The sequence below is a fragment of the Ranitomeya variabilis genome, chromosome 8 (genome assembly GCF_051348905.1).
Source record: "Ranitomeya variabilis isolate aRanVar5 chromosome 8, aRanVar5.hap1, whole genome shotgun sequence".
NCBI lineage: Eukaryota > Metazoa > Chordata > Amphibia > Anura > Dendrobatidae > Ranitomeya > Ranitomeya variabilis.
In genome coordinates this window covers 217370074-217387971 of record NC_135239.1, presented here as the reverse complement: position 1 = coordinate 217387971, position 17898 = coordinate 217370074, and the positions used below count along the sequence as shown (strand labels likewise).

At 52.4% G+C, this 17898-nt stretch overlaps 1 protein-coding gene and 1 long non-coding RNA gene across 7 annotated transcripts in view; one reads left to right on the top strand and one right to left on the bottom strand.

The window, feature by feature from the left end:
- LOC143788891 (uncharacterized) overlaps positions 1–12761 on the bottom strand; it is a 334430-nt gene extending 321669 nt beyond the window's left edge. For both annotated transcript variants that reach the window (XR_013218743.1, XR_013218742.1), the window contains exon 1: positions 12600–12761. This is a non-coding gene — a long non-coding RNA (uncharacterized LOC143788891). The remainder of the gene's footprint in view (positions 1–12599) is intronic.
- Positions 12762–12921: 160 nt separating this feature from the next.
- Positions 12922–17898, top strand: part of SEMA3F (semaphorin 3F) — an 82139-nt gene continuing 77162 nt past the window's right edge. For 2 of the 5 annotated variants that reach the window (XM_077277109.1, XM_077277101.1), the window contains exons 1-2: positions 12922–13026; positions 13097–13108. In XM_077277109.1, the coding sequence (XP_077133224.1) occupies positions 13019–13026; positions 13097–13108 (20 nt within the window). In that variant the 5' untranslated portion in view covers positions 12922–13018. Of the gene's footprint in view, positions 13027–13096; positions 13109–15283; positions 15322–15354; positions 15391–17898 lie in introns of those variants that run through there. The other 3 variants (XM_077277102.1, XM_077277110.1, XM_077277105.1) reach the window with 3 other exon arrangements.

Here is a 17898-nt window from a genome sequence, read left to right as displayed (position 1 = left end):
TGATATGTTGGAAGATGTATAGAATTGTAGGAATTTTTTCCATATTTTTGTATATATTTTTGTGCTGGAATGCTTTCTATTTTGAAGGAGTGTATCGATTAAACCTTCCGAGAACCCTCTTAATTTTAGCATTTGCCTTTCAAATTCCAGGCCGTCATAGGCTGGTTTCACACTTGCGTTTTTGTCTGCAGCGTTTTTTGCACAAAAAACGCATGCGTTTTTTTCCCTATATTTAACATTGAAAACGCATGCGTTTTTTTGCACATGCGTTTGGTCGCGTTTTCAAACGCATGCGTTTTTTGTCTGCATGCGTTCATTTTCAAAAATGCTACCTGCAGCATTTTCTTGCGCGTTTTTTTGCCGCGAAAAAACGCATGCGTTTTTTCGCGGCAAAAAAATGCATTGCTGTCTATGTAAACGCATGCGTTTTTAAGCACATGCGTGTTTGCGCTAAAAACGCATGCGTTTTTATAGAAAAAAAACAGAAAACACACTGAAAAGCCACCCACCACCATCAAGGTGATAAAGGGATCCAAACCCTAACCCTAACTCTACCCCTAACCTCACCCCTAACCGTTTAATGAACATTTTCTGACAGTCATATTGCCACGTATTTAAGTGCCACGTATCACGTATTTCAGTGCCACGTATGCCACGTATTTAAGTGCCACGTGTTAAAGTGCCACGTGCCACGTATTTAAGTGCCACGTATTTAAGTACCACATATTTAAGTGCCACGTATTTAAGTGCCACGTGCCACGTATTAAAGTGCCACGTATTTAAGTGCCATGTGCCACGTATTTAAGTGCCACGTATTTAAGTGCCACGTGCCACGTATTTAAGTGCCACGTGTTTAAGTACCACGTATTTCAGTTGCACGTATTTCAGTGCCACGTATTTCAGTCACGTTTAGGGTTAGGGTTAGGGTTTGGGTTTTCTTGTTTTTTCTTGTGTTTTTCTATAAAACCGCATGCGTCTAAAAACGCATGCGTTTTACCGCGTTTACATGCGTTTTTCACACATGCGGTTTTTTTAAAAAACGCATGCAGATAAAAACGCAAGTGTGAAACCAGCCAAATAGAGACTGTCCACTTGAGGGTGGAAAAAGGGTCCCTGGAAGAGGTTAGGAATCGAGGGGAGGACCCAAGGATCTGAGATCGACATGGTTTGTAGCCACGAGAACCATGGCCTCTTGGGCCAGAATGGTGCTATCAGTATAATCCTCGCTCCTTCTTCTCTGATCTTTCGTATAACCTGTGGCAATAATACTATCGGAGGGAAGGCATATACCAGACTGAATTGCCAAGGGGCTTGGAGAGCGTCTAGAATGTCCGGATGATCCGCTAAAGATAGGGAGGCAAATTTCCGGACCGGTTTGTTTTTCCTTGTGGCGAACAGATCTATTTGAGGATGACCCCATAGGCATACTATCTCTTCGAAGACATGATGGTTTAGGCACCATTCCCCCTGTCTTAAGGTGTGTCGACTTAAGAAGTCTGCCTGCTGGTTGTTTTCTCCTTTTATGTGAAGCGCAGTAAGGGATAGATGTTTTTCGGCTAGATCCAAGATTTATCCAGAAGAAGACATCAGAGTCTCTGATCGAGTACCTCCTTGTCTGTTTAGGTATGCCACTGTGGTGGTGTTGTCGGAAAGGATTCTGACATCTTTTACCTGGAACTGTGGAAGAAAATGATACAACGCATATTTTACTGCCATTCAACAAGAGAACAGCTGACCGCACCACCAGGACGTTCACCTGCCGAACACACCGACTTACAGCTGGAGCTGGCCACTCGATCTCGGGTGCTTAGCCAAAGAAGCATAGATTCATTTCACAAACAACAAAAAGGAAGTGGCAGTACTCACTGATCTTCTTAAAACAGATAAGCCTTTATTCAGATAAAATCTTCACGGCTCGGGGGTGTACATTTGACAGAGTGTCAGGTCCAAACGACATCCGTTTTGCGCCGATCTGGCGCTTCTACGGGTCAGTCGTAGAAGCGCCAGATCGGCACGAAATGGCTGTCGTTTGGACCTGACACTCTGTCATATGTACACCCCCGAGCCGTGAAGATTTTATCTGAATAAAGGCTTATCTGTTTTAAGAAGATCGGTGAGTGCTGCCACTTCCTTTTTGTTCACATATTTTACTGCATTTAACTCTTTAAGGTTAGATGAACTCTGGGTTTCTTCTGTGTCCCATAACCCTTGGCAAAATTTACTTCCCATATGGGCACCCCATCCGTGAGGACTGGCATCGGTGGTTATAGTGTGAGATGGTGCTATTACCCATAGAACACCATTCATCAAATGGTTAGAATCTAGCCACCACATTAAGGAAGTCAGGACTTTCTGAGACAAAGTTCTTTTTGCATTTAGATGACCAAGTAGTCGTCTTTCTTCTTGGAGAATCTGATGTTGCAGTGTCCGGGTATGGTATTGTGCCCATTGAACTGCAGGGGTACAGGAAATAATGGATCCTAGTAACGACATTGCTTTCCTTAAGGACATGCGCGGATTATCCATCGCAGCTATGACTTTATGTTTGATGAGTGATATCTTTACCTGAGAAAGAAGACACTTTTGGATTGTGGAGTCTAGATGGAACCCCCAAAACGCCTGGAGGGAAAGTGGAGTAAGTCTGGATTTCTTGACATTGATGATCCAGCCCAGATCCTGTAAAGATGAAACTGCGTGAGCTAGGCGGTCAGCACACTGGGTAGCTGAATTTCCGATGACCAAAAAATCATCCAGGTAGGGCACAATTAAGGTCTCTTTTTGACCAAGATAAGCCATCACCTCTAGAATCACCTTGGTGAAGATCCTTGGCGCTGTAGAGAGGCCAAAGGGCATGTCTGCATACTGGAAATGAAACCAAAAAATTACCGTACACTCTGACTCGATGTAATGCAGAAAAGTGTTCAACAGGTTTATTACAAAAAAAGAAAAGTTGCCATGGAAGGAAGCTCTGAGCAGCAGCGCGGACGCCGGGGGACGTGACAGACATCAGAAGGTGAGTATGTACTGTTTTTTTTTTTTACTTTTACAATGGTAACCAGGGTAAATATCAGGTTACTAAGCGCGGCCCTGCGCTTAGTAACACGATATTTACCCTGGTTACCATTGTAAAACATTGCTGGCATCGTTGCTTTTGCTGTCAAACACGACGATACACACCGACCTAACGACGAAATAAGGTGCTGGCCTTCTAGCTCCGACCAACGATATCACAGCGGGATCCAGATAGCTGCTGCGTGTCAAACACAACGAGATCGCTATCCAGGACGCTGCAACGTCACGGATCATTGTCGTTCTCGTTGGAAAGTTGTTCAGTGTGAAGGTACCTATAGACTTTCACGAAGGCGATGCTCCCGGTGCTCATTGATCTCGCGCCTCTGAACGGAATAAATTTGCATGGGCACCTCCTCCACCTCCCAAGATGTTTTACCTGCAGGCTCTTTGGAAGGAAGGGAAAAGTTAGAAATACGGTTATATGCAGCAAACTTCTCCTGCCTACGCTCAGTAAGGCGAATGTCAATGCGCACACAATGCTGTATAAATGTCTCTAGCTCTTGTGGTGACTCAGAGCGAGCTAGTTCATCTTTTACAATACTAGACAGACCCCTTTTAAAAATAGGCAATTGTGCATAACTGTCCCAATTGGTATCTACCGCTAATCTCCTGAATTCAGTAGCATACTCAATAACAGAACGTTTAGCCTGGCGTAAAGACAATAAAGCAGATTCAGCGGTTGCACGGCGATTAGGATCATCCAACATTAATGCCATAGCGGCCAAGAAATCATCCAAGTTATTTAACCGTGGGTCACGAGACTCAATCATCGGATTCGCCCAGGCGAGCGCTCGTGCGGTTTGCAGCATTATTACACACAATACTTTGGATCTATCATTAGGAAAACGGTCAGCATGCACATCAAAATATAGCATACATTGATTCACAAAGCCACGAAATTTGTCGCGATCACCATTAAATCTGAATGGGGGCAACTTAGGTGGGCCAGCTGGTGGCGGTTGCCCAGAGGGTAAAGTTGCTTGTGCAGCTATTTGCGTACTTATGTCCTGAAAAGCCCGTCCATACTGGGACTCTATGCCAGCAAGTTTGTTTTCCTGGGCTGCCATGCGGGTACTTAAGTCCTGCAAAGTCTGTCCAAACACTTGTTGATTGTGTTCAAAGCTTCCAAACTTCTTTTGCAGACCTTCCACATCTTTATGCAGTGATCTAATTATGGAAAACACCTGCTCTAATCTGCTTTCTGCAGTCATTGTTCCAGCAGTCTCCTCTTTGCTGGCTAGAGTATCCTGTAATAATTATAGGGGATAACTCAGGAGACTCTTTGCATGGAACAAGACAACTACAGGACACAGTTTTATAAGTGGTAAAGTCTATATTATTACACGGTGATTCAAACAGGTGCAGAGAGAAACTCAAGTCCACAACACTTGGTGTAAATATTAAACGCAGCTTAGCAGTCTATAGGGAACTTCAGAGGAAAATGCAATCACGCAGAAAGTGTATGAAGCACAATTATTCTTGAGGATACTTGACACGAATAAGTCCTTGCTTAGTCCAAAGCACAGATAGATATGCTTATAAGGCAGTTCAAATAATCTTAGCTCAACCAGGGAGGCCTGGGTAATAGTCTCAGGTTTTTGCAGAGCAGCAACAGCTTACATGTCCAGCAAATGCAGATGGAAGTAAACATGAGCAGCAGATGAAGGAGGATTACTGGAAACTGGTGAATACAGCAGGAACTCAGAGCAGAGTAGCAGGATCACCACACAGGTTCACAGGAGCAGGTATACAGCCAGGGAGTAATCAGAATCAGGAGCTGGATGCAAGGCAAAATACTCTAGCACAGACTGAAGGCTGGGGTGGCGTTTTATAGCAGGAAGACATAGTGCACATGAGACCAAAGACGCTATCTTGGAAAAGGGCAGTAATGTACAAAAGGTAAAAAAAAGTTCAGAGCCTGACAGTAGCTCATCGTCACTAAACGGGTATTTTCATTTTGACGCAGAAGGTAGAAAACTTCTCTGATCCTGCTTCTCCCTTTCTCTTTTTATTAAAGCTTTGACTGCCAGGATTACCGGAAAGGATCTCCTTTTTCTCTCGGCTAAACCAGCAAACATTATGTCCTGCATGGTTTGAGCGCCTTTTGACTCCTCACACCCCATCAGGGCCGTATTTAGAGTTTCTGCTGCCCTAGGCACTTTTAGTGCTGCCTCAACTTTGGTGAGTAAGACACTATCGGCAGTGACTTTGGCAAGAATCGCTGATGTGAAAGTAGCCTTTTGCAGCAGATCCGGCAGTTTTTCTGCATGTGCCGCGTAACGGATCACTTACGGCAACGCTGCATTTGGCCTCATTCATTCCCTATGGGATTTGCGGCACTTGCCATGATCTGGCAAATGCGGTACCATACCTCCCAACTTTTGAAGAAGGGAAGGAGGTATAAAGTTTGCAGCGCGCGTAGTGCGCCGCCGCAAATTTTAGGCCACGCCTCTGACCACACCCATTTCACAACTAGTCACACCCATATCCACGTCCCAACCACACCCATTTAGCACTGCTGATCACACTGTTTTATATACAATAATTATAAACAAAAAAAAATATGGCCACACAGTGCTCCATACTGTATAATGGCCACACATGATGCTCAATACTGTATAACGGCCACCACACATGATGCTCCATAGTGTATAATGGCCACACATGATGCTTCATAGTGTATAATGGCCACACATGATGCTCCATAATGTATAATGGCCACACAGTGCTCCATACTGTATAATGGCCACACACAGTTCTCCATACTGTATAATGATCCCACATGATGCTCAATACTGTATAACGGCCACACATGATGCTCCATACTGTATAACGGCCACACATGATGCTCCATACTGTATAACGGCCACACATGATGCTCCATACTGTATAATGGCCATTGGTCACACATGATGCTCCATACTGTATAACGGCCACACATGATGCTCCATACTGTATAACGGCCACACATGATGCTCCATACTGTATAATGACCCCCCCCTCCTGTATGCATGGCTCATCTCCCTCCCATCCCATATGCATGGCTCATATTCCCCCTCCTGTATGCATGGCTCATATTCCCCCCCTTGTATGCATGGCTCATATTCCCCCACTGTATGCATGGCTCATATTTCCCCCCCCCCTGAATGCATGGCTCATATCCCCCCCCCCCCCGAATGCATGGCTCATATTCCCCCCCCCCCCCGAATGCATGGCTCATATTCCCTCTCCTGTATGCATGGCTCATATTCCCCCACTGTATGCATGGCTCATATTCCCCCCCTTGTATGCATGGCTCATATTCCCCCCCTTGTATGCATGGCTCATATTCCCCCACTGTATGCATGGCTCATATTCCCCCCCCCCTGATTGCATGGCTCATGTTCCCCCTCCTGTATGCATGGCTTATATTCCCCCTCCTGAATGCATGGCTCATATTCCCCCCTCCTGTATGCATGGCTCATATTCCCCCAGTGTATGCATGGCTCATATACCCCCCCTTGTATGCATGGCTCATATTACCCCCCTGTATGCATGGCTCATATTCCCCCCCTGAATGCATGGCTCATATTTCCCCCTGTATGCATGGCACATATCCACCCCTGTATGCATGGCTAATCTCTCCACCACCCCCCCGCTCTTGCTCCCATCTTGCATGGCGCGCCGGCTTATGTCCTCCTTCATCTCCCCGTCCTTCATACTCACCTGTCCCTCACCGCGCGGCCGCTCCGACATCCCTCCGGCTCTGTCCCGACTCCCGGCGCAGCATCTTCTTCCTGCGTGAGCGGTCATGTGATACCGCTCATTAAGGTCATGAATATGCGCATCTTCATGACCTTAATGAGCGGTACCACGTGACCGCTCATTCAGGACGAGCTCCAGACGCCGAGACCAGGCATCGCTGGAGCAGGGTGAGTATCGTCTTCAAGGAGGGTGGGTGGGAGGCGGTCGGTCGGGAGGTGACCCAGGACTTATTAAAAAAAAAAAACACATCAACAAACCTTGCTCAGGTGCCGCCCCCTGCATTGTCCCCGCCCTAGGCACGTGCCCTCAAGTGCCTAGTGGCAAAAACGGCCCTGCACCCCATAGTGTCTCTTACCGACCACTAAATTGTCCACATCATCCAAGGGAAAACATGACCGTCTCTCGATTTCTGATGATGACGATGATTATGATGATAGGGAAGCGTCTGAGACTACCACTTGGCCACTATCGGAATCTGATGAGGATATTGGTGTTTTAGATTTACTTTTTTGTGGTTAATCATGGGACATAGCCTTTAATTCCTCCCTAATAATGGCGCGTAAGTCCGTAATAGATACCGCCGCTCCGTTTGGTCTCAGTTATACAGTCTTTGCAAAGCTTTTTAGGATATGAGTCTGGAAGGGGCTGGCTACATAACGCGCATTGCTTAGGTTTAGTTTTTTGCCTTTTTTTTAAATCTGACAAGAGTAAGACATAGCGAAAGAAGGAGAAAGAGAGAAAAGGAAAGGGTGTCAGCTTAATAGGCAACGTTTTAAACTCACCCAGTGAAGCTATCAGTACCGGATCAGAAGGCCGAGGTCCTGTCGTGGATCTGGGGTCCGCTGCGTCGCTTCTGCGACCGGTATCCGTGGATCCCCTGCTGGAGGAAACCTTGGCGGGGGCTGCTGAGTCTCCTACTGGAGGATCCATAGCACCTGGGGATAACATGTTGCATCGCCGAACGCAGCGACTGTTTGGCTTTTATAGAGCGCTTTCTCTCATTATTTTTTTTTTTTACTCTGGAGCCTCCTAGTGGTTCCGGGTCGCTATTGTGGCTCTGCGCATGCGCGAATCAGCGCTTCCCCCGCCGCTGACCTCGGCCTGGACGCCCGGGAAGTCAATGTCTATTCCGGGGCAAAAGCATCTGTGGCGGTTGGCGCTTGCACGGTCCGGAATTTTGCACCGCACCACATTCCGGATCGCTGCCCTCACCTCACCCGACTCCTGTCGGCCAGGGCTTGCTCCGGTGCTGCTCCCACCGCATGTTCCAGAGTGATGCCGAGCGGCCTTCCCCGGACCCGGCCATCACCCGAACTTCCATCAGACGAGGGGGGAGCCGTCAAACAGAAACTCCCCCGACGCTGCCTCTGAACTGCAGCCCCTGCCGTTCCCAGAGATACTGCACAGGCGGCGTGCATGCCCAGGTACTTTCTGCAAAAACAATCCTGTCGTTCCCGCAGGAACAGGAAACCTAAACTGAGGAGGAGAGGCGGACCGCCCCCTTTTATTTTCTGTAGGTTTCCTGTTCCTGTGGGGCAGATCCCTCTCTCCAGTAGAGTGCTGTCGTGGCGAAGAGTAAAAAAAAATTTAAAGAATTTGAGGGGCACGGTCACACTCCATCTCGTCTCCTACCATTTTGGTAGCGCTGCTTTAAACTGGAGTGAAAACCAGGACTGTGGAGTCGGTAAGCCAAACCTCTGCCTCCTCAATTTCCATGACACCGACTCCACCAAAATGGGCTCCGACTCCACAGCCCTGGTGAAATCACCAAAAGTCACAACATTTCTGGCCAACTTCCTGTGTGCAAAATTTTGTGACTCTCCAGTGTTTTCCTCCAGTTTTCTGGTGTGAACATTTTGATGTATCGGTCCGTTCATCTTTTAGATTAGCCTGATATATTCCCCATGTGTTATCCACGTGTCTCGACTTTAGTGCATGGGCAGCTGGAAGATGAGCCTAATACCACCTCGTCAGGCAGGCATGCGATACTCTGCAGCGCTGCAACCTCCTAAGGGAATGCACATCTAAAAGTGGCCGAGCCCCGGCAGCTTTTCCCCCAACTCACTACCCAAGTGAGGCTATGTGCACACGTCAGGATTTTCTGCAGAATTTTCCTGAACAAAACCGGACTTTTTCTGCAGGAAATCCGCATGCATTTTTTGCACGTTTTTGATGTTTTTTGCGTGTTTTTTTCCAGAGCTTCCAATGCATTAAATAGCAGCAAAAACGCGAAAAATCCGCAAAATTAATGAACATGCTGCGTTTTTAGCGCGATGCGTTTTTTTCGTGAAAAAAAAGCATCATGTGCACAAAAATTGCAGAATGCATTAAAAATGGGATGGGATGCTTATGTATGGGTTTTTTAAGTGTTTTTTCCACGGAAAACGGCCGAAAAAACGCGAAAAATCCTGAACGTGTGCACATAGCCTGAAAGGTATGTCCCATATGCAGAGAGATACCTGACAGCCAAGAGGAGCAGAGAAAAGCTGCCAGAGCCCTGCCTCTGGGACTGGTCTCCGGAGCGGCATAGTTCCCACTCTTCAGCCACAACACGAGACCCCACATGACGACTCCTGCACTGATTTGCCTCCCCTCTATGGTAGAACCCCGAGACCCCACAATCAACTCCTGCACTGATTTGCCTCTGGTCTATGGTCACACCCTGAGACCCCACAATCAACTCCTGCACTGATTTGCCTCAGCTCTATGGTCACACCCTGAGACCCCACAATCAACTCCTGCACTGATTTGCCTCAGCTCTATGGTCACACCCTGAGACCCCACAATCAACTCCTACACTGATATGCCTCTGCTCTATGGTCACACCCTGAGACCCCACAATCAACTCCTACACTGATATGCCTCTGCTCTATGGTCACACCCTGAGACCCCACAATCAGCTCCTGCACTGATTTGCCTCCACTATCTGTACACACAAGAGCCCGCATGACAGCTCCTGCACAGATTTGCCTCTGGCTATGGTCACACTCCGAGACCCCACATGATGGCTCCTGCACTGATTTACCCCCGCTCTCTGGCCGCACCCCAAGACTCCACATGACAGCTCCTGCACTGATTTGCCTGCACTCTATGGCCAAACTCCGAGACCCCACATGACGGCTCCTGCACTGATTTACCTTGACAATGATTTGCCCCCTGCTCTATGGCTACACTACGAGACCCCACATGACAGCTCCTGCACTGATTCATCCCGTTCTATAGCCACACCACAAGACCCCACATGATGGCTCCTGCTTCACTTCACCCATCCCTGCTCTATGTGCTCACAAGGGTCCATATGTGACGCCCATAGAGAAGCTCTCGCCTTTTAAAAGCAGCTGATGGGAATTTACGCCATCTTCTTAGCTGCAGTAACGGCACTGGGGCATAACACCGCGGGGGGACAGCACGGGGCAGAGCACCGCGGGGGGGCAGCACGGGGCAGAGCACCGCGGGGGGGGCAGCACGGGGCAGAGCACCGCGGGGGGGGCAGCACGGGGCAGAGCACCGCGGGGGGGGCAGCACGGGGCAGAGCACCGCGGGGGGGGGGGGGGGGCAGCACGGGGCAGAGCACCGCGGGGGGGGGCAGCACGGGGCAGAGCACCGCGGGGGGGGGGGGGGCAGCACGGGGCAGAGCACCGCGGGGGGGGGGGGGGGGGGGGGGCAGCACGGGGCAGAGCACCGCGGGGGGGGGGGGGGGGGGCAGCACGGGGCAGAGCACCGCGGGGGGGGGGGGGCAGCACGGGGCAGAGCACCGCGGGGGGGGGGGGCAGCACGGGGCAGAGCACCGCGGGGGGGGGGGGGGGGCAGCACGGGGCAGAGCACCGCGGGGGGGGGGGCAGCACGGGGCAGAGCACCGCGGGGGGGGGGCAGCACGGGGCAGAGCACCGCGGGGGGGGGCAGCACGGGGCAGAGCACCGCGGGGGGGGCAGCACGGGGCAGAGCACCGCGGGGGGACAGCACGGGGCATAGCACCGCGGGGGGACAGCACGGGGCATAGCACCGCGGGGGGACAGCACGGGGCATAGCACCGCGGGGGGACAGCACGGGGCATAGCACCGCGGGGGGACAGCACGGGGCATAGCACCGCGGGGGGACAGCACGGGGCATAGCACCGCGGGGGGACAGCACGGGGCATAGCACTACAGGTGAGAGCACGAGGCACAACACAGGTTACACCTCAGGTGCGGGCACAGGTTACACCTCAGGTGCGGGCACAGGTTACACCTCAGGACAGGGAGCAGGTTACACCTCAGGACAGGGAGCAGGTTACACCTCAGGACAGGGAGCAGGTTACACCTCAGGACAGGGAGCAGGTTACACCTCAGGACAGGGAGCAGGTTACACCTCAGGACAGGGCGCAGGTTACACCTCAGGACAGGGCGCAGGTTTCACCTCAGGACAGGGCGCAGGTTTCACCTCAGGACAGGGGGCAGGTTACACCTCAGGACAGGGGGCAGGTTACACCTCAGGACAGGGGGCAGGTTACACCTCAGGACAGGGGGCAGGTTACACCTCAGGACAGGGGGCAGGTTACACCTCAGGACAGGGGGCAGGTTACACCTCAGGACAGGGAGCAGGTTACACCTCAGGACAGGGAGCAGGTTACACCTCAGGACAGGGAGCAGGTTACACCTCAGGACAGGGAGCAGGTTACACCTCAGGACAGGGCGCAGGTTACACCTCAGGACAGGGCGCAGGTTTCACCTCAGGACAGGGGGCAGGTTACACCTCAGGACAGGGGGCAGGTTACACCTCAGGACAGGGGGCAGGTTACACCTCAGGACAGGGGGCAGGTTACACCTCAGGACAGGGGGCAGGTTACACCTCAGGACAGGGGGCAGGTTACACCTCAGGACAGGGCGCAGGTTACACCTCAGGACAGGGCGCAGGTTACACCTCAGGACAGGGCGCAGGTTACACCTCAGGACAGGGCGCAGGTTACACCTCAGGACAGGGCGCAGGTTACACCTCAGGACAGGGCGCAGGTTACACCTCAGGACAGGGCGCAGGTTACACCTCAGGACAGGGCGCAGGTTTCACCTCAGGACAGGGCGCAGGTTTCACCTCAGGACAGGGCGCAGGTTTCACCTCAGGACAGGGCGCAGGTTACACCTCAGGACAGGGAGCAGGTTACACCTCAGGACAGGGAGCAGGTTACACCTCAGGACAGGGAGCAGGTTACACCTCAGGACAGGGAGCAGGTTACACCTCAGGACAGGGAGCAGGTTACACCTCAGGACAGGGAGCAGGTTACACCTCAGGACAGGGAGCAGGTTACACCTCAGGACAAGGAGCAGGTTACACCTCAGGACAGGGAGCAGGTTACACCTCAGGACAGGGCGCAGGTTACACCTCAGGACAGGGCGCAGGTTACACCTCAGGACAGGGAGCAGGTTACACCTCAGGACAGGGAGCAGGTTACACCTCAGGACAGGGAGCAGGTTACACCTCAGGACAGGGAGCAGGTTACACCTCAGGACAGGGAGCAGGTTACACCTCAGGACAGGGAGCAGGTTACACCTCAGGACAGGGAGCAGGTTACACCTCAGGACAGGGAGCAGGTTACACCTCAGGACAGGGAGCAGGTTACACCTCAGGACAGGGCGCAGGTGGGCTTGACGTGCTGGTCATCAGGCCATGTCTTCTTCTGTGCTGTACTCCAGCAGAATCTCACTCCATTGTATCAGAATTCACCAGTCCCAATAATATCAGTGAATAGGAGCCGCCATCCCGAGCCCGGACAGCTCCACTATGATGGTAGCTAACACATTGTCACAAACCTTCAGACCAGCAGACTGCACACAGCCAACGTCTTCTGAGGCGGCCTTAGGGAGAGCCGCCATGGCTGACAGGCCCGTCCTCTGAGGAGACCGTCCGCCAGAGGCCCCAGCAGCGGAGGAGTCGGATCACTGACCGCACACACCGCACCTAGAAACGGCGGGAAGCAGCATCGCGGCGGAGGGACACAGAGCAGGAGCCGCCAGTGCAGGGCTTCGCACATAACAACCAATCAGATCACGTATTTGTGTTACAAAAGCAAGAATGGTAGGATTTGATTGGCTGCACGATTTCCCGCCTTTTCTCTGCCTCCGCTAGTTTATACCTGTGACCGGACGCCCCAGCGGAGGGATACACTCGGCCTACATAAGGCAATGGGAGTGTCTGCCCGAGGTCTGACGGTGACTGACAGGACGCGAGGATGGAGGATGGAGGATGGAGGATGGAGGATGGAGGATGGAGGATGGAGGATGGAGGATGGAGGATGGAGGATGGAGGAGGGACACCTGAGGTAGAAGCCGCGGGTGAGGAGGAGGAGGGACACCTGAGGTAGAAGCCGCGGGTGAGGAGGAGGAGGAGGGACACCTGAGGTAGAAGCCGCGGGTGAGGAGGAGGGACACCTGAGGTAGAAGCCGCGGTGAGGAGGAGGAGGGACACCTGAGGTAGAAGCCGCGGTGAGGAGGAGGAGGGACACCTGAGGTAGAAGCCGCGGTGAGGAGGAGGGACACCTGAGGTAGAAGCCGCGGTGAGGAGGAGGAGGGACACCTGAGGTAGAAGCCGCGGTGAGGAGGAGGGACACGAGGTAGAAGCCGCGGGTGAGGAGGAGGGACACCTGAGGTAGAAGCCGCGGTGAGGAGGAGGAGGGACACCTGAGGTAGAAGCCGCGGGTGAGGAGGAGGGACACCTGAGGTAGAAGCCGCGGTGAGGAGGAGGGACACCTGAGGTAGAAGCCGCGGTGAGGAGGAGGGACACCTGAGGTAGAAGCCGCGGGTGAGGAGGAGGGACACCTGAGGTAGAAGCCGCAGGTGAGGAGGAGGAGGGACACCTGAGGTAGAAGCCGCAGGTGAGGAGGAGGAGGGACACCTGAGGTAGAAGCCGCGGTGAGGAGGAGGGACACCTGAGGTAGAAGCCGCGGTGAGGAGGAGGGACACCTGAGGTAGAAGCCGCGGTGAGGAGGAGGGACACCTGAGGTAGAAGCCGCGGGTGAGGAGGAGGGACACCTGAGGTAGAAGCCGCAGGTGAGGAGGAGGAGGGACACCTGAGGTAGAAGCCGCAGGTGAGGAGGAGGAGGGACACCTGAGGTAGAAGCCGCGGTGAGGAGGAGGGACACCTGAGGTAGAAGCCGCGGTGAGGAGGAGGGACACCTGAGGTAGAAGCCGCGGTGAGGAGGAGGGACACCTGAGGTAGAAGCCGCGGGTGAGGAGGAGGGACACCTGAGGTAGAAGCCGCAGGTGAGGAGGAGGAGGGACACCTGAGGTAGAAGCCGCAGTGAGGAGGAGGGACACCTGAGGTAGAAGCCGCGGTGAGGAGGAGGGACACCTGAGGTAGAAGCCGCGGTGAGGAGGAGGGACACCTGAGGTAGAAGCCGCGGTGAGGAGGAGGGACACCTGAGGTAGAAGCCGCAGGTGAGGAGGAGGAGGGACACCTGAGGTAGAAGCCGCAGGTGAGGAGGAGGAGGGACACCTGAGGTAGAAGCCGCGGTGAGGAGGAGGGACACCTGAGGTAGAAGCCGCGGTGAGGAGGAGGGACACCTGAGGTAGAAGCCGCGGTGAGGAGGAGGGACACCTGAGGTAGAAGCCGCAGTGAGGAGGAGGGACACCTGAGGTAGAAGCCGCGGTGAGGAGGAGGAGGGACACCTGAGGTAGAAGCCGCGGTGAGGAGGAGGGACACCTGAGGTAGAAGCCGCGGGTGAGGAGGAGGAGGGACACCTGAGGTAGAAGCCGCGGTGAGGAGGAGGAGGGACACCTGAGGTAGAAGCTGCGGTGAGGAGGAGGAGGGACACCTGAGGTAGAAGCCGCGGTGAGGAGGGGGGACACCTGAGGTAGAAGCCGCGGGTGAGGAGGAGGAGGGACACCTGAGGTAGAAGCCGCGGTGAGGAGGAGGAGGGACACCTGAGGTAGAAGCCGCGGTGAGGAGGAGGGACACCTGAGGTAGAAGCCGCGGGTGAGGAGGAGGGACACCTGAGGTAGAAGCCGCGGTGAGGAGGAGGAGGGACACCTGAGGTAGAAGCCGCGGTGAGGAGGAGGAGGGACACCTGAGGTAGAAGCCGCGGTGAGGAGGAGGGACACCTGAGGTAGAAGCCGCGGTGAGGAGGAGGGACACCTGAGGTAGAAGCCGCGGTGAGGAGGAGGGACACCTGAGGTAGAAGCCGCGGTGAGGAGGAGGGACACCTGAGGTAGAAGCCGCGGGTGAGGAGGAGGGACACCTGAGGTAGAAGCCGCAGGTGAGGAGGAGGAGGGACACCTGAGGTAGAAGCCGCAGGTGAGGAGGAGGAGGGACACCTGAGGTAGAAGCCGCGGTGAGGAGGAGGGACACCTGAGGTAGAAGACGCGGTGTGGAGTTGGGACACCTGAGGTAGAAGCCGCGGTGAGGAGGAGGGACACCTGAGGTAGAAGCCGCAGTGAGGAGGAGGGACACCTGAGGTAGAAGCCGCGGTGAGGAGGAGGAGGGACACCTGAGGTAGAAGCCGTGGTGAGGAGGAGGGACACCTATGGTAGAAGCCGCGGTGAGGAGGAGGGACACCTGAGGTAGAAGCCGCGGTGAGGAGGAGGGACACCTGAGATAGAAGCCGCGGTGAGGAGGAGGGACACCTGAGGTAGAAGCCGCGGTGAGGAGGAGGGACACCTGAGGTAGAAGCCGCGGTGAGGAGGAGGGACACCTGAGGTAGAAGCCGCGGTGAGGAGGAGGGACACCTGAGGTAGAAGCCGCGGTGAGGAGGAGGGACACCTGAGGTAGAAGCCGCGGTGAGGAGGAGGGACACCTGGAGGTAAAAAAGGAGTTTTTACCTCCAGGAGGGACTATTTACCCTCCAGGAGGGACACCTGGAGGCTAAAAAGGAGTATAACGGGTATAAATTATTTATTATTGCCGCGGTGAGGAGGAGGGACACCTGAGGTAGAAGCCGCGGGTGAGGAGGAGGGACACCTGAGGTAGAAGCCGCCGGTGAGGAGGGACACCTGAGGTAGAAGCTGCCGGTGAGGAGGAGGGACACCTGAGGTAGAAGCCGCCGGTGAGGAGGAGGGACACCTGAGGTAGAAGCCGCGGGTGAGGAGGAGGGACACCTGAGGTAGAAGCCGCGGTGAGGAGGGCTGTGCTATATACTACTATGTGGGCAGTGCTATGCACTACTATGTGGGCTCTGCTGTATACTACTGTGTGTGCAGTGCTGTATACTACTGTGTGGGCAGTGCTGTATACTACTATGTGGGCAGTGCTATACACTACTATGTGGGCTGTGCTGTATACTATGTGGGCTGTGCTGTATACTACTGTGTGGGCTGTGCTGTATACTACTGTGTGGGCTGTGCTGTATACTACTGTGTGGGCTGTGCTGTATACTACTGTGTGGGCTGTGTTGTATACTACTGTGTGGGCTGTGCTGTATACTACTGTGTGGGCTGTGCTGTATACTACTGTGTGGGCTGTGCTGTATACTACTGTGTGGGCTGTGCTGTATACTACTGTGTGGGCTGTGCTGTATACTACTGTGTGGGCTGTGCTGTATACTACTGTGTGGGCTGTGCTGTATACTACTGTGTGGGCTGTGCTGTATACTACTGTGTGGGCTGTGCTGTATACTACTGTGTGGGCTGTGCTGTATACTACTGTGTGGGCTGTGCTGTATACTACTGTGTGGGCTGTGCTGTATACTACTGTGTGGGCAGTGCTGTATACTACTATGTGGGTAGTGCTATACACTACTATGGGCTCTGCTGTATACTACTATGTGGGCAGTGCTGTATACTACTATGTGGGCAGTGCTGTATACTACTATGTGGGCAGTGCTGTATACTACTATGTGGGCAGTGCTGTATACTACTATGTGGGCAGTAAATAAATAACACGGAGAAAAAGGAGTATAACGGGTATAAATTATTTATTTTATCAAAAGAGAAAAAGATCATGCATAGTAACAAAGAATAACATTATACATATAAATACCAATGCGGTGCACAAGGATGGTAAAAGGGAAACAGGTAACCACCGGTGTGTAGTATGTCCCTAATAAAATAGTCAGTCTGACATAGGATACTGGTAATCACAGAGCGGCAAGTCACCGCCATAATAAAAGATGAAAAATATCTACATATATTGTTTGCGCAGGACTTACTACAAATTGCAGGGCAATAAAACACACCGAACTGGAACCAAACTGGAATAAAAAGCCCCCGACGCGCGTTTCGCTTGGAAATGTGCCGCATGAGAATTTATACCCGTTATACTCCTTTTTCTCCGTGTTATTTAGCTCTGATATGGAGTGGGTTGCCTTGTTTCCAGGCTTTGGGCTTTTTTTTCACTATCTAGTGTTAACAGCCCAATCTTTCTCTTTAGTAATATGTGGTCTGGTTTTGCTATAGTACTATGTGGGCTGTGCTGTATACTATTATGTGGGCTGTGCTGTATACTACTATGTGGGCTGTGCTATATACTACTATGTGGGCTGTGCTATATACTACTATGTGGGCAGTGCTGTATACTACTGTGTGGGCTGTGCTGTATACTACTATGTGGGCTGTGCTGTATACTACTATGTGGGCAGTGCTGTATACTACTATGGGCAGTGCTGTATACTACTATGTGGGCTGTGCTGCATACTGCTACATGGGCTGTGCTGTATACTGCTACGTGGGCTGTTATCTGCTATGCTATATTATATTCTATGGGGGAGGCCGTGTTATATACTATGTGGCTGTTATATACTATTGTGGGGGTATATTATATTCTATGGGGGAGGCTGTGTTATACTATGGAGGGCTGCATTATATTCTATGGGGGCTACATTATATATTATGGGGAGGTGGGCTGTATTATATTCTATGGGGTGGCTGCATTATATTCTGTAGGGTGGTGGCTGCATTATACTATATGTGGGCTGCATTGTACTGTATCGAGGATTATGGGGAATACGTTATACTATATGAAGAACTATGGGGTGCATTATACTATGGGAAGTGAATTGTACTACAGTACATGGATGACTATGGCGGTGCATTATACTATATGGAGCACTATGAGGAGTGTATTATGCTATATGGAGGACTATGAGGAGTGTATTATGCTATATAGAGGACTGAGCAGCAT